Source organism: Rhincodon typus, chromosome 11 (assembly GCF_021869965.1).
Source record: "Rhincodon typus isolate 14 chromosome 11, sRhiTyp1.1, whole genome shotgun sequence".
NCBI classification, from domain to species: domain Eukaryota; kingdom Metazoa; phylum Chordata; class Chondrichthyes; order Orectolobiformes; family Rhincodontidae; genus Rhincodon; species Rhincodon typus.
The window spans coordinates 33063312-33077356 of record NC_063342.1 but is presented as its reverse complement, the minus strand read 5'-3'; the positions used below and the strand labels follow the sequence as shown (position 1 = coordinate 33077356).

Below are 14045 nucleotides of genomic sequence, written 5' to 3'. Positions count from 1 at the left end.
GGTCACCAGACCCGAAATGTTAACTCTGATTTTTTTCTTCACAGATGCTGCCAGACCTGCTGAGCTTTTCCAGAAACTTCTATTTATGTTCCTAATTCTTTAATGTTTGTTGGTGCTTATAAAATAGAGGTGTTCTTTGGTGTTATAAGCTACAGGAAATATGCTCAGCATTTTTTATGTTTAAACCATAGCTTGCCAAGTCTTCGCCCATTGTTGGATGTAAACTACTTGCCTTTAACTGATATGAGAATAGCACGAACTTTCTGTTTTACAAATGGTGGACAAGCTCTGTATCTAAGTTCCCCCACTGAAATCCAGCGAATTACTTACAGCCAAGAGATGTGTGAAAACCTTCAGGTATGGCTGCTGTTCCATTTGGGAATTCTCACCAGAAATTGTGAATTCTAATTAGTTTCATAATTCATGAAGTGAGTGAGCTAAAGGAATTTGGTGAATTTTTTGTGAAAAGATACACCACCACTTGGTGGAATACATTCATTAATTCACATGAATATTGTACTGAATATTGAATATTTCCGAAACACTATAGATAGTGTAGTATATGTTGTTTAACAGTTGGTAAGAATTTTATATTAACTGAAGTTCAATGATTTAGTGCAAAATGATGATACCTGATGATTCAGTCTTACATCACATTCAAATAAGCAGCCATAAAATAACTTTCACCTGATCAGAACGATATCTAAATATCAGTCAACCTACCTCACAGAACTGTAAGAGAACGCCACATAAGGAGTTTGTACTTTGTGCCATAAGATAATGTTCAAAGTAATACTAAAGTTAACAAATATTATTTCAGAACAAATTATATCTAATGCCTTTACCTGGACGTCTTTTGATTTTGATTTCCCTATGCCCTTAGGTGGCATGATGGCTCAGTGGTTAGCACTACTGCCTCACAGTGCCAGGGAATTGGGTTCAATTCCACCCTCAGACGACTGTCTGTGTGGAGTTTGCACATTCTCCCCATGTCCGCATGTGTTTCCTCCGGGTGTTCAGGTTTCCTCCCACAGTCCAAGATGTGCATGATAGGTGGATTGGCCATGCTAAATAGTGCCCAGGGATGTTTAGGTTAGGTGGGTAAAAACAAATAACAAAGAAAATTACAGCACAGGAACAGGCCCTTCGGCCCTCCAAGCCTGACCGATCCAGATCCTCTATCTAAACCTGTTGCCTATTTTCCAAGGATCTGTATCCCTCTGCTCCCTGCCCATTCATGTATCTGTCTAGATACATCTTAAATGTCGCTATCGTGCCCGCCTCTATCACCTCCGCTGGCAACGCATTCCAGGCACCCACCACCCTCTATGTAAAGAACTTTCCACACATATCTCCCTTAAACTTTTCCCCTCTCACCTTGAAATCATGACCCCTAGTAATTGAGTCCCCCACTCTGGGAAAAAGCTTCTTGCTATCCACCCTGTCTATACCTCATGATTTTGTAGACCTCAATCAGGTCCCCCCTCAACCTCCGTCTTTCTAATGTAAATAATCCTAATCTACTCAACCTCTCTTCATAGCTAGTGCCCTCCATACCAGGCAACATCCTGGTGAACCTCCTCTGCACCCTCTCCAAAGCATCCACATCATTTTGGTAATGTGGCGACCAGAACTGTACGCAGTATTCCAAGTGTGGTCGAACCAAAGTCCTACACAACTGTAACATGACCTGCCAACTCTTGTACTCAATACCCCGTCCGATGAATGAAAGCATGCCGTATGCCTTCTTGACCACTCTATCGACCTGCGTTGCCACCTTCAGGGTACAATGGCCCTGAACAACCAGATCTCTCTGTGCATTAATTTTCCCCAGGGCTTTTCCATTTACCGTATAGTTCGTTCTTGAATTGGATCTTCCAAAATGCATCACCTAGCATTTGCCTGGATTGAACTCCATCTGCCATTTCTCCACCCAACTCTCCAATCTATTCTGCTGCATTCTCCGACAGTCCCCTTCACTATCTGCTACTCCACCAATCTTAGTGTCATCTGCAAACTTGCTAATCAGACCATCTATACTCTCCTCCAGATCATTTATGTATATCACAAACATCAGTGGCCCCAACACGGATCCCTGTGGAACACCACTGGTCACAGTTCTCCATTTTGAGAAACTCCCTTCCACTACAACTCTCTGTCTCCTGTTGCCCAGCCAGTTCTCTATCTATCTAGCTAGTACACTCTGGACCCCATGCGACTTCACTTTCTCCATCAGCCTACCATGGGGAACCTTATCAAACACCTTACTGAAGTCCATGTATATGACATCCACAGCCCTTCCCTCGTCTATCAACTTTGTCACTTCCTCAAAGAATTCTATCAACTTAGTAAGACATGACCTTCCCTGCACAAAACCATGCTGTCTATCACTAAAAAGCCCATTTTCTTCCAAATGTAAACAGATCCTATCCCTCAGTATCTTCTCTAGCAGCTTCCCCACCACTGACGTCAGGCTCACCGGTCTATAATTACCTGGATTATCCTGGCTACCCTTCTTAAACAAGGAGACAACATTAGCAATTCTCCAGTCCTCCGGGACCTCACCCGTGCTCAAGGATGCTGCAAAGATATCTGTTAAGGCCCCAGCTATTTCCTCTCTCGCTTCCCTCAGTAACCTGGGATAGATCCCATCCGGACCTGGGGACTTGTCCACCCTAATGCCTTTTAGAATACCCAACACTTCCCCCCCCCCCCTTATGCTGACTTGACCTACAGTAATCAAACATCTATCCCTAACCTCAACATCCGTCATGTCCCTCTCCTCAGTGAATACCGATGCAAAGTACTCATTAAGAATCTCACTCATTTTCTCTGACTCCTCGCATAACTTCCCTCCTTTGTCCTTGAGTGGGCCAACCCTTTCTCTAGTTACCCTCTTGCTCCTTATGTATGAATAAAAGGCTTTGGGATTTTCCTTAACCGTGTTTGCTAAAGATATTTCATGACCCCTTTTAGCCCTCTTAATTCCTCGTTTCAGATTGGTCCTACTGTCCCGATATTCTTCCAAAGCTTCGTCTGGGTAGGGATATGAGGCAAGGTGAGGACTCTAGGACAGGCAGTCAGCATCACTAGTTGATACCATTTCTCTTAGCTGCCTTCTGTATTCATGAGATTGGAGGTTATCGACACTAAATTTCTACTTTTTCAGGAAATGCAGGGGTAGGGGAATGGGTCTGGGTGGGATGCTCTTCAGAGGGGCGGTGTGGACTTGTTGGGCCGACTGACCTATAGGAATTCTATGATTCTATGATGTAAGGAGATACAGTTTGGTGGAAAATCAAGATCAAATGGTTATTTCTGGCTTCATGCAAATTATGAATTTGTGGTTTCAATAGACAACACCAGCTAAATGGCATTCTATGCATTGCAGCATCTCTAGGAATAATAACTGCTTATTTCAGTTTAAGACAATGACTTATTGAAAACGATATGTATCAAATAAAGCTCCATGAATTTAAGTACAGTGTTATATATATATCACTCATGTTAATTGGAAGTGGCTTATCTGAAGTTACTTACTGGTTTACTGTTGTTAAACCATTTGACTGCTGAACATGAGAAAATGAGTTCACTGTACTATAGCAAGTACTTAAGCTCACTGGTTTAATTATGGTGCTGCCCTGCCTCAAGCCTTGCAACCAGAGGCCACAGTAACAATTCTAGTAAATTGTCTCCTTTATCGTTGCTTCAACTGCTACAATTAATTGTCATAGCAGCTAAAATAATTGCAACCAGTTGATACCATTTCTCTCAGCTGCCTTCTTTATTCATGAGATTGGAGGTTATTGACACTAAATTTCCACTTTTTCAGGAAATGCTTGGAGATTTGTTTACCCCAATTGAAACCCCAGAAGCCCAAAATAGAGGCTTCTTAAAGGGGTTGTTTGGAGGAAGTGGACAAACGTTTGACAGAGAAGAATTATGTAAGTTGATCAGAAGGTGCTGTAACATGTCATCACAACATTTCCCAACTATTATCAATTAAACATTCCTTTTCTACTTGATTTTGGTCAGGAACCAAAAGATTCCATGCCATTAAAATATTAAAAATGATAAAGAAAATTAGAATAAGTTTGTGTTCAAATTTGTGTTTTAATGAAATGATGGAAAGGTAATATTCCTTTTTTTGTACCAATTTGCCTTTCTCCCCTCTTCTGAAATTAAGTTTACTTTTCCTTTCTTTAAGTGAATTGTGTTTTTTTAAAATGTACGCATGTTGCTATATAGTGAGTGAATGTTCCGATATCTATCTATTCGAATTCTAAAGAACACACAAAATTTGCAGTGTAGGTGCAGCAAGCAATTACGAAAACAAATAGTACGTTGGCCTTTATTATAAGGAGGTTGAAGTATGACATACGTCTGACTACAATTGTGCAGAGTGTGAAACCACACCTGTGGGACATTAGGTTTTCATATTTAATAAAGGATATTCCTACTTCAAAAGTAGTATTGTGAAGGTTTACTAGATTGGTTCCCAGGATGCATGTTGCTCAATGATGAGGAAATGAGTAAATTTGGTTTAGGTTCTCTAGAGTTTAGAAGAATGAGAAGTGCTTTGATTGAAACATTCAAAATTATGCATGGGATTGACAGGATAGATACTGAGATGTTGAGTGAATCGTTCATTTTTGTTAGGTTCCTTGCTTACATGCTCAAAGTGACAGACATATAGCAACAAAGGAATAGGAGTAGGCCATTTAGCCTATTGAGCTTACTTAATAATTCAATTAGATCATAGCTGACCATCTATCTCAATGCCACTTTCCTTGATGAAATGGCTGTGGCTGCTACTAGAAGGATAACCAAGATCAAGAGGACCAAGGCTTCAGGTAAGTGCTTTGTTGGAGGGGCATTTCTGGGTTTTGGGCAGTGTGGGGGAAAGTGGGTAGGAGTATCAAAAGCAAGACCTGGTTCTTAGTAGCCACCCACCTGCACTATATCTAGTCCCTGAATTGTGTGAGGATTGACAGTACAGCCACCCATCTTGGCCAAGTTTCAGGACAAAGAACCAATTAATTAGAAGAAATTTCTTCATTCAAAGGACTGAAAATCTTTGGAATCCTCTACCTCAGCAATATTGTATGTACACCAGTCAAATATGCAGATTTATAGCCTCTCCTTAAATCAAGGCCCTTATGTGACCATCTAGAAAGTAGAGTTAGAACCCAAGATGAAACCTGAATAGCAGGACAGGACTCAGCCTTCTCCTGCTCCTATTTCTTATGTTCAAATCAAGTGCTAACAGGCTTCAGAGGTAGTTTAATTTTTAGACAAGGGACAAGGGACAAGGGATTTCTTTTATAACTCATTCACAAATAAGTGATCAGCATCTTTAATTGCCTTCATGAAGGTGATGGTGTTGTGATCCTGTTATGACCACTAATATTTAAAAGGAGAAATCTAAACACCCAGTAATTAACTGAATTATGCTGTAATTTCTTGGCTTTAAAACAAGCTATTGTATGCAATGATTTTAAAAGCTGTGTATTAATCTATGAAGGTTAATTACCCTTCTTCCGGGAAACCCTCAAAGTATGTCACAATCCTTTGAAATTCAATTTAGATTCTCCTCAGCATTTGGAGGTATAAAATTTCATGAGGTTCCTTATAACAACTTTTGACTAAGCAATCTTCAAAATTATTTTTAAATCTTCAGTACATGGACTCTTCAGCTCAAATTTAGGCTTAATTGTATTCCAATGAACAATCATTGGACTTGAAACATTAACTGTTTTGTCACCATAGATGCTGTCAGACCTGCTGAGTTTCTCCAGCAACTTATTTTTGTTTCAGATCTCCAGCATCCACAGTTCTTTATTTTATTTAACTGTATTTTTGCTTTGTGTTTTAAAACCAGGAACAGAGCTATTCCCTAATAATGCCCATGCTCCTATAGCTTCTGTACTGCCATTGGTCCCACTGTTCCCAACACTTTGCGATAATTTGCAGAGAGAAAACATCCACTAAATTCTGACAATATCTGTAGCTTTCCCTTTTAGCTCTGAGCATGGCAAATCTTCCAGCTGCTTTTCTCCTCCAATTCCAAACCTCATTTACATTAAACAGTGAGCAACAAAGTCTGTATTTTCTCATCTTGAGATGAAAATCTGACTAACATTGGTTTCCTTTGGCTCACCTAGTTCCAGTGAGCTACAGCATACAAAAACTGGAATTTCCTACTTTATGAGCAAACACTCAGTTAAATTAAAATATTTTTCTCCCTCACCTCATCTCTATGACCATGTGGAATGCTTTGAGATTTCCTCAAACAGATGTCAATTATTTTACTTTGTATACCGCTTTGATTCTGTAACCTAATTGAAAAATATATATTTTTAACAGATCTAATTGCCCATTGTCCAGATTCCCTGGCCCTCAAAATAACTTATGTTTACAAAGCCGTTGTCGGCTTCTTTTATTGGAATAAATATAGACATCCATTCTCTACCAACAATTGCAAAAATGGGTTATCCATGGTTCAAGTTCTCTCTCTCTCTGACACCATTATACAAATACTTCAAATTGCAATAGCTCCAGTCTTTTTTGAGATGCACTAGTTCAGGTTGTTTGTCAGTTTCTCAAATCTGATGTTTTTATTTAATGTATAATTAACATTTTTACTGCTTTTTTTAATTGTAGTGAAACACCACCCTGACTTGTAGCAGTTAATGTATTGTGGGTACATCCTTTGTGCTGTTAAGGGATTTTAGCTTCTAATTTGGTAACAATGACAGTTATAATTCCAATGTCAGAATAATGTGTGTATGTGTGTTTGTGGCAATGGAGCGAAACTTGCATGAGTTGACATTCCCAAATGAATGCTGCTTTTGTCTGTCATGGTGATGGAGGTAATGGGTTTTACAGATGTTGTGGAAAGACATTCAGTGAGTTACCACAATGAATCTGGTAAACCATTATACTGCAAGCCTTGTGGATTTGTGATGGAAAGAATGAATGTTTATGGTGATGTATAGGATGCTATTCACCCTATTCCAGATTTATTAATGGAGTTTAAGCTGCTGTGGTGAGATCTGAATTTGTGTTCCAGAGCATTTCCCTTGGCCTCTGGATTACTACTGTGGTGATATTACCACTACACTGCCAGCATCCCCTAAAAATCTGGCTTTTCTTGCTAAAAATGCTTCATTATCGCAAACACTAGAATCAACCTGCAAATGTACTTTGGCTACTGTTTCAAACATCAAGATAATAAAAACATATGCAGTGTCCATTTAATTATTTAAACCCTTTGACATAGCTTCCGAAAAGACGTGCCGATACACTCTACAGGAGAAATTAAGAAAATCTAAAGTCCAGCTGCAAGTTTTACCACTCTCTGGCCAGTGTAAATGTAGACATTTATTTTCTGGATTATTGAAAGCCCTCCAGTAAATATATTTTCCTAATATTTCTACTCTTAAGTTGGTGAAGCTTCAGCAGGCAAGGCATCTCGGACTCTTGCTCAGCATATCCCTGGACCTGGTGGACTTGAGGGAGTTAAAGGTGCAGCCTCTGGAGTTGTTGGAGATCTAGCCCGTGCTCGGATTGCTTTGGATGAACGTGGACAGAGACTGGGCGAACTGGAGGACCGAACTGCAGCCATGATGGCGAGTGCAGAGACATTCTCTAAACATGCACATGAGGTAAAAACACTTGTTTAAAGAACTTTCGCCTTTGCAATAAATGGACTAAGTAAAAGGGAGAGATGATGGCATTGTGGGAATGGGAATTCAGAACCCAGGCTAATGATCTGGAGACATTGATTCAAAATCCCTTGCTATAGATTGACAAAATTCAAATTTCACTATCTATAGTAACGAAACAACAAGCACAATGGTGACCACATAACTATTGTCAATTGTCATAAGAGCCTGTTGGGTCACTAATGTCCTTTTTGTTTAAGAAAGGAAATCTGCTGTCCTTACCTGGTCAGGCCTACATGTGACTCCAGACCCACAGTAATGTGGTTGACTCTTAACTGCCCCTAAGTAAATCTTCCATTCTCCTTTTAAATTCTCACAAATGCATTCTTTTCAATCAGAATGAAAGCTCCCACCTGCATTGTATAATGAACAAGAGAATCATCATTTTTCTCTGCTTCAGGTACAGGATAGCCAACTCTATATTCCTGCTATCCCCTCTTCCTGTCTCAGTTTTTTGCAGACTGAGCGGTTCAGTGATGTGTTATGTTAAGAACAATTCTACAATGACTTTCTGTAGACTCTTCCCCTCTCAAAGTCATTTCTGTGACAATTTGAATCACGCCAGACATATGCAGGGAGAATTGATAATTAGCTATCTTCTAGACCTCAACTGCATTCTAAATTGAAATTAAACAGATTTTAAATTAACCATTTATAAGGCCTAATATTCCTAACACTGCCACGTGAGACTTGGAGATGAACAGTCTCCTCAGTCAGCACACCTGCTCTTGCTTTTCTTCAATGGGTGTGAATATCTAGTACCTCCTCGACAAACCTCTTGACTTAGGGACCCTTTCATCTCCGCAGCAACCCAAGCCACTGAATTGTTCAGCAGAATTCTGACCAGGTCATATGAACTTCTTCCTCCTTCCATTTTACCTTAAAGAGTCCCAAATCATAACCATATTAAAACTTTATACTTCTAACAATTATTGCAGAGCTAGGACACAAATTTAACCTAATCTTTCATTGTCAAGTTTCTAAGCTGAAGTACTGGAGGAAACTTTTACTTGCTCGAGAAGTCCAATAGCTCATGAGAAAATCCAAATCTGGGTTTTCCTACAACACCCTACAGTGTAACATTTGACCCAAACAGATTCTCCACTGGAAAGTAATTAATTGATCAAAGGGCTTGCTTTCTGCTGGGCAGTGAAAATCCTGGATGATGCCACAAGACTAAGCCGTCCAGTCATCAACTCATGCAGAAAGTCAAAGTCCTGATCCCAAAGTTGTCGTGCAATTCCAGAGGTGCCTCATTCTGACACTAGGGAAAGGATCTGATCCAGGAGGGTCCAAAAGAGTCCCATCCCAAGTATGATTTTGTCTGGAGATATTGGGGTTGTGTAGAGAAAACAGTTCTGATCTCTTTCTCTCTTTCCTTCCTTCTCCCTCTCCATGCACATGTGCACAGTGTACACACTGGAGGGACTTGCCTTTCTGAGGCTTTCATGTCTTGCTGGAATTCCCAGTGAATGGAAACCCATATCCCACAATTAAACCTGAAGGTTTTAACCTCATTAGCATATTTAAGTAGCAATTCATCACCTGGGACCGAGTTGGATTCCCACCCCACTACTATGTGTTCAGCTAGTTGGCCTCCAAATTTTACTGAGACAGTGTGTTTTGGGCATTTCAAGCTTTAACATCTAAGCTCTTAGCCAAACCCAAACTCACCCAGGTTAAAGTTACACCAAACTGTTACCAATATTTCCCAGCTGCTGGGTGCAGAAGCTCATCGGCAGAAGTTTGTTGTGAGTCATGAACAGGTTAGGAGTTTCAAAAGAAATATAACTTACTTAGACAGAAAATGCCCCAACAAAACGGGTTTATTCTCCTTACATTAAATATAACCTTCAAAAGAAGATTCCCATCTTTGAATAAAATGCCGAAAGAGCCATATAAAAATAAAAGACAAGTAATTATAATATACCAAGAGAACTACTTTCTTTTTAGCATGCGCGCTGACACGCCATACTTCAGCTCGAAGGTATAGCCAATGATAGGTCAACAGGTAATGATTTTTATTGCAAAAATATGCTTATTCACTTCAAAAAATGTCATTGTACATAGGTACTAAAACAGTTTTGTACAGTCTTTGTATATTAAGATAAACAAACATTGGATCTGACATTGCCTGCAGTTGCAAATGCCAAAGGCATTTCTTACTCATGCAGGACACTATTTACATATGTTTGAGGCAATGAGAGGGTCTGATGACTGAATGAAGCCCCATTATAATTTGACAGAAAGACCTTTGATGGTGGTCTTTTCCCAATGTGCCTTGGCAACAGATGGTCCAAGCATTAGTGCGTCCCTCAGCACGTAGTCCTGGACCTCGGAATGTGCCAGTCTACAACAAATCGGTCAAAGTCAACTCTTTGCACTGGAAGATCAGGTTTCAGACAGAACAAAGAGCATCTTTCACTGAGTTGATGGTCTTCCAAGCACAGTTGATATTGGTCTTGATGTGCACCCTGGGGTTGCAGATTCCTCATCACTCAGAATGACCCTTGACAAAAACCACTGCATCACTCTTAACACCTCTTTCTACATTCCAGGAGATGTGTGACTGTCTGTCTTTTTGTACCTCCTAATCGCCACAGCCGCTTCAAGGGCAGTGTGTGGTGGTAGAGAAAGTCCCTTATTACCACCAGCCAAGTGTCATCTAGATGCTGTTGGAAAGCTCTGATGAGGAGGCATTCTGCCAAGTGACTTGTCTGCTCAGGGAACCACCCAAAACAATCAGCTCTTTCCTTTTCCCACAGCGTCTCGGATGCTACCTGCTGACCACTACCTGATGGACTTGTGGTCAAAGATGTTCTCCTTTGCAGATTTTTTTCCATGGGGAACAGGTAATATGGAATTGTCCAATTACTTGGAGCATTCCACAGCAATGAGGGCAGACCTATCATGCGCAACATCGGGAACAGGTAGAACCTCAGTACTTAGTGACACTCGGTGTTTGCGAACTGAGAGTCTACACACAGTTTGATGCAGCCACACACAAAGGTGGGATGTTGGGTACATTCTTCCCCTGTTTTTCCAGAGCTTTGGACATGATATCCCCGTGGTCATGGTCTATATTTGATCTCCAGGTGAAGTGGAAGACAACTTGGGTAACTACAATGACGCAGGCTCGGGGAATAGTCCAGACCTGTGCCACATACAACAACAGAAACAGTGCCTCACACCGAATGTCCAGCTTTTTACCCTCAATGGGTGTTCCCACCTGCCCCAGTTTCCATCACACCTTGGCAATACACTCCTCCCAAGTTTTGGCACATGCCCCTGGGCCCCTCCAAACCATATACCTAGCATCTTCAGATAATCTGATCCGACAGTGAAGGATCTAAAGGATCAGTTGGCCCAGCTCCCAAAGAAAATGGTGTCACTCTTGCCTTGATTTACCTTAGCTCCCAAAGCCAGTTCAAACAGGTTACAGATGCTCATGAGTCTATGCACTGACAGCGGATCAGAGTAGAAACCAGTGATGTCATCCATGTACAGATGAGTCAACACATAATATGGTAAGATGACAAATTGCCACGAAAAGTGGCAGCATCCTCTACAATACCAGGTTCCAAATTTATAAAACATCTAGTTGACACAAATAAATTAGCGTGACAGTGACTCAGATTCACAAAATAGGATTTTCTGCTTCAGAAACTCCATGAAATGGATTTTGCTGTTAGCAGTGAAGGAACAACTTTTACCGTGCACCTTTCACATCCGTGGACCTCTAGCAGGCTTGTCAGTGATGTGGTATGGTGAGATTTATGTACATCATGATGCAATTGAACAAATGACTGTGGAATCAGTAAGAGATACCATCTTAGATTGAGCATAGGAAAAGAAAACTGTAATTGATAAACTATGTGCAGATGTAAATAGTGTTTACAGATGAAGAGCCTTGCTAAAGATAAGGAGCAAGTATCCTCAGGGACAGTGTATACTGCAGACATCCACAGCCAGAGATAGTCCAGACAGTATTCAATGTACAGGTAACAGAATTGTCTTAGAGCACAAGATAAAAGCAAGTGAGATTACTAGTAATCTCCACATCTACTTGATCTCAGCACATCTGTGAGCAGAGAAATCAAAGAAAGTATTCAACAAATCTGTTGAAGAATCCTCATTGACACAGAAAATTAGTGAATATAAAATACATCTGAATAATTATTTTGCTTCTTGTACAAAGATACACACAGGGTTAATGGAAAAACAGAAGCAGAAAAAATTTAACTTTTGTTTAAAAATCTGCAACATTAACGTTCTTGAATATGACTCGACCTGAAATTATTTTTTGCAGGGAAGGATAGATGGTTTGACAGTAGTTATTACATAATACATAATTACATAATGTTATTACATAACCTCTCCAAGGATCACAACCTTGTTTGGGGGGGTCACGGGTGGAGAGGCTTATGCATGCCTCGGAACCCGAGAGCTAAACCTTCTAGAAAGTAGCTCCTGAAGGGTTACCCATGACAGTAAGATCAAGGGGTAGGTTCCAGACAAAACACGATTCATAAAGACCTCAACGGTGAATCAGGCGGAGGCTGATAGCTGAACTTAAATTAGAGCACCACAATGGTTGTGAGGGCAAATGAATGAAGGCTACAACAGAACGGCTGCCAATCATCTTGGTCTCCATGCCACTGGGTTTGACCCTTATCTGCCAAAGTTCATGTGGTGGCTGTCTGTGCACCAGCTTCCCCACATTAAAAGATATCACCCACAGGCATCCTCCCAAGAGGCACCAGTCCTACTTACATCCCAGACAATAGTCCTATGGTGATCAGCTAGTGGCAGAGGGGGCAGGATTGTGAAATCTGGAAGCCCCTAGTCATAACCTGACACATTAGGTTGTGGCTGTCAGATTCAGTTGTCTTGCTCTGGATGAGGCAGGTAGAGCATTTCAACAGCTGTGCCCATGACTGAGCAGCAGAAATTGCTGGAAAAACACAGACCTGGCAGCATCTGTGGCGAGGAATGGGAATGTTTCAGATCTAGTGACCCTTCCTCAAAACAGATCCTGTTTAAGATCTGCTCTGCTCACCCCAGTAAAGGACTGGAAAAGATGCCCTAAAAATAGTCTGCCTGAAAACTCTTGACTGAATTACCACATCCAGAGGAATCACCCACATGTGGTCAGAAGCGAAGAATAATAAACTTTGGAGCCTGGAATGTAAGAACCGTGATGGACCCAGCTAACAGTGACTGAACTGAGAGAAGAACTGTAATCATAGCCACAGAACTAAAGAAATGCCAGATCAACCTTGCTGCTCTTTCTGAAACCCACCTTACAGACAAAGGGCAACTAAAGAAGGTAAAAGTTGGTTATTACCTTCTTCTGGCAAGGGAAGGCAGCTATGAGCCCAGAATTCTTTCGCAATTAAGAACCAGCTCATCAGTTGCCTCTCTGAACTTCCTGTGGGGATTGATTGACCATCTGTCTGATGTTCACCAACAAGAGGTATAGATAGAGTGAACAGCCAGAGACTTTTTCCTAGGGTGGAGGTAGCTATTACAAGGGGGCATAGTTTTAAAGTGAGTGGAGGTAGATATAGGGGAGACGTCAGAGGTGGGTTCTTTGCTCAGAGAGTGGTAGGGGCGTGGAATGCATTGCTGGAGAGGGTAGTGGAGTCGGCCTCATTAGGGGCATTTAAGCAGCTATTAGATAGACATATGGATGATAATATAAGGTAGGGGTGGAGGTTAGATAGACCTTAAGTTTAGGGTAAAAGTCCAGCACAACATCATGGGCCGAAGAGCCTGTACTGTGCTGTATGTTCTATGTTCTATGTTGTATGTTCTAATCTGATGGCTATAGTTGTGGGTACTTATGCCTCAACCCTTGACTCAGAAGAGGAAGTAAGGGAGACTTTCTATGCCAACCTTGACATACTGTCAACAAGCACCCCCAAGGAGCACAAGATAATTCTTCCAGGAGACTTCAATGCCAGGATTGGTGGAGGCCACAACCATTAGAATGGCACCATAGGAAAGGAAGGTGTTGGCAACTCCAATGGAGTCCTATTTCTCACAAAATGCACTGAATACAACCTCACCATCACAAACACACTCTTCTATCAGAAAAACAAATTCAAAGCATCTTGGAAGCACCCACACTCAAAACAATGGCACCTTACTGAGTAAACAAGGTGCAGGGCTGGATGAACACAGCAGGCCAAGCAGCATCATAGGAGCAGAGAGGCTGACGTTTCGGGCCTAGACCCTTCATCAGAAAAGGGGGAGGGGAAGGGGGTTTTGAAATAAATAGGGAGAGAGTGGGAGGCGGATAGAAGAGGGATAGAG

At 41.2% G+C, this 14045-nt stretch overlaps 1 protein-coding gene across 2 annotated transcripts in view; it reads left to right on the top strand.

Annotated features, from left to right (window-relative positions):
• LOC109930469 (syntaxin binding protein 5L) overlaps nucleotides 1-14045 on the top strand; it is a 438683-nt gene that overhangs the window by 421060 nt on the left and 3578 nt on the right. For both annotated transcript variants that reach the window (XM_048602948.1, XM_048602947.1), the window contains 3 exons: nucleotides 192-357; nucleotides 3833-3944; nucleotides 7447-7667. In XM_048602948.1, the coding sequence (XP_048458905.1) occupies nucleotides 192-357; nucleotides 3833-3944; nucleotides 7447-7667 (499 nt within the window). The remainder of the gene's footprint in view (nucleotides 1-191; nucleotides 358-3832; nucleotides 3945-7446; nucleotides 7668-14045) is intronic.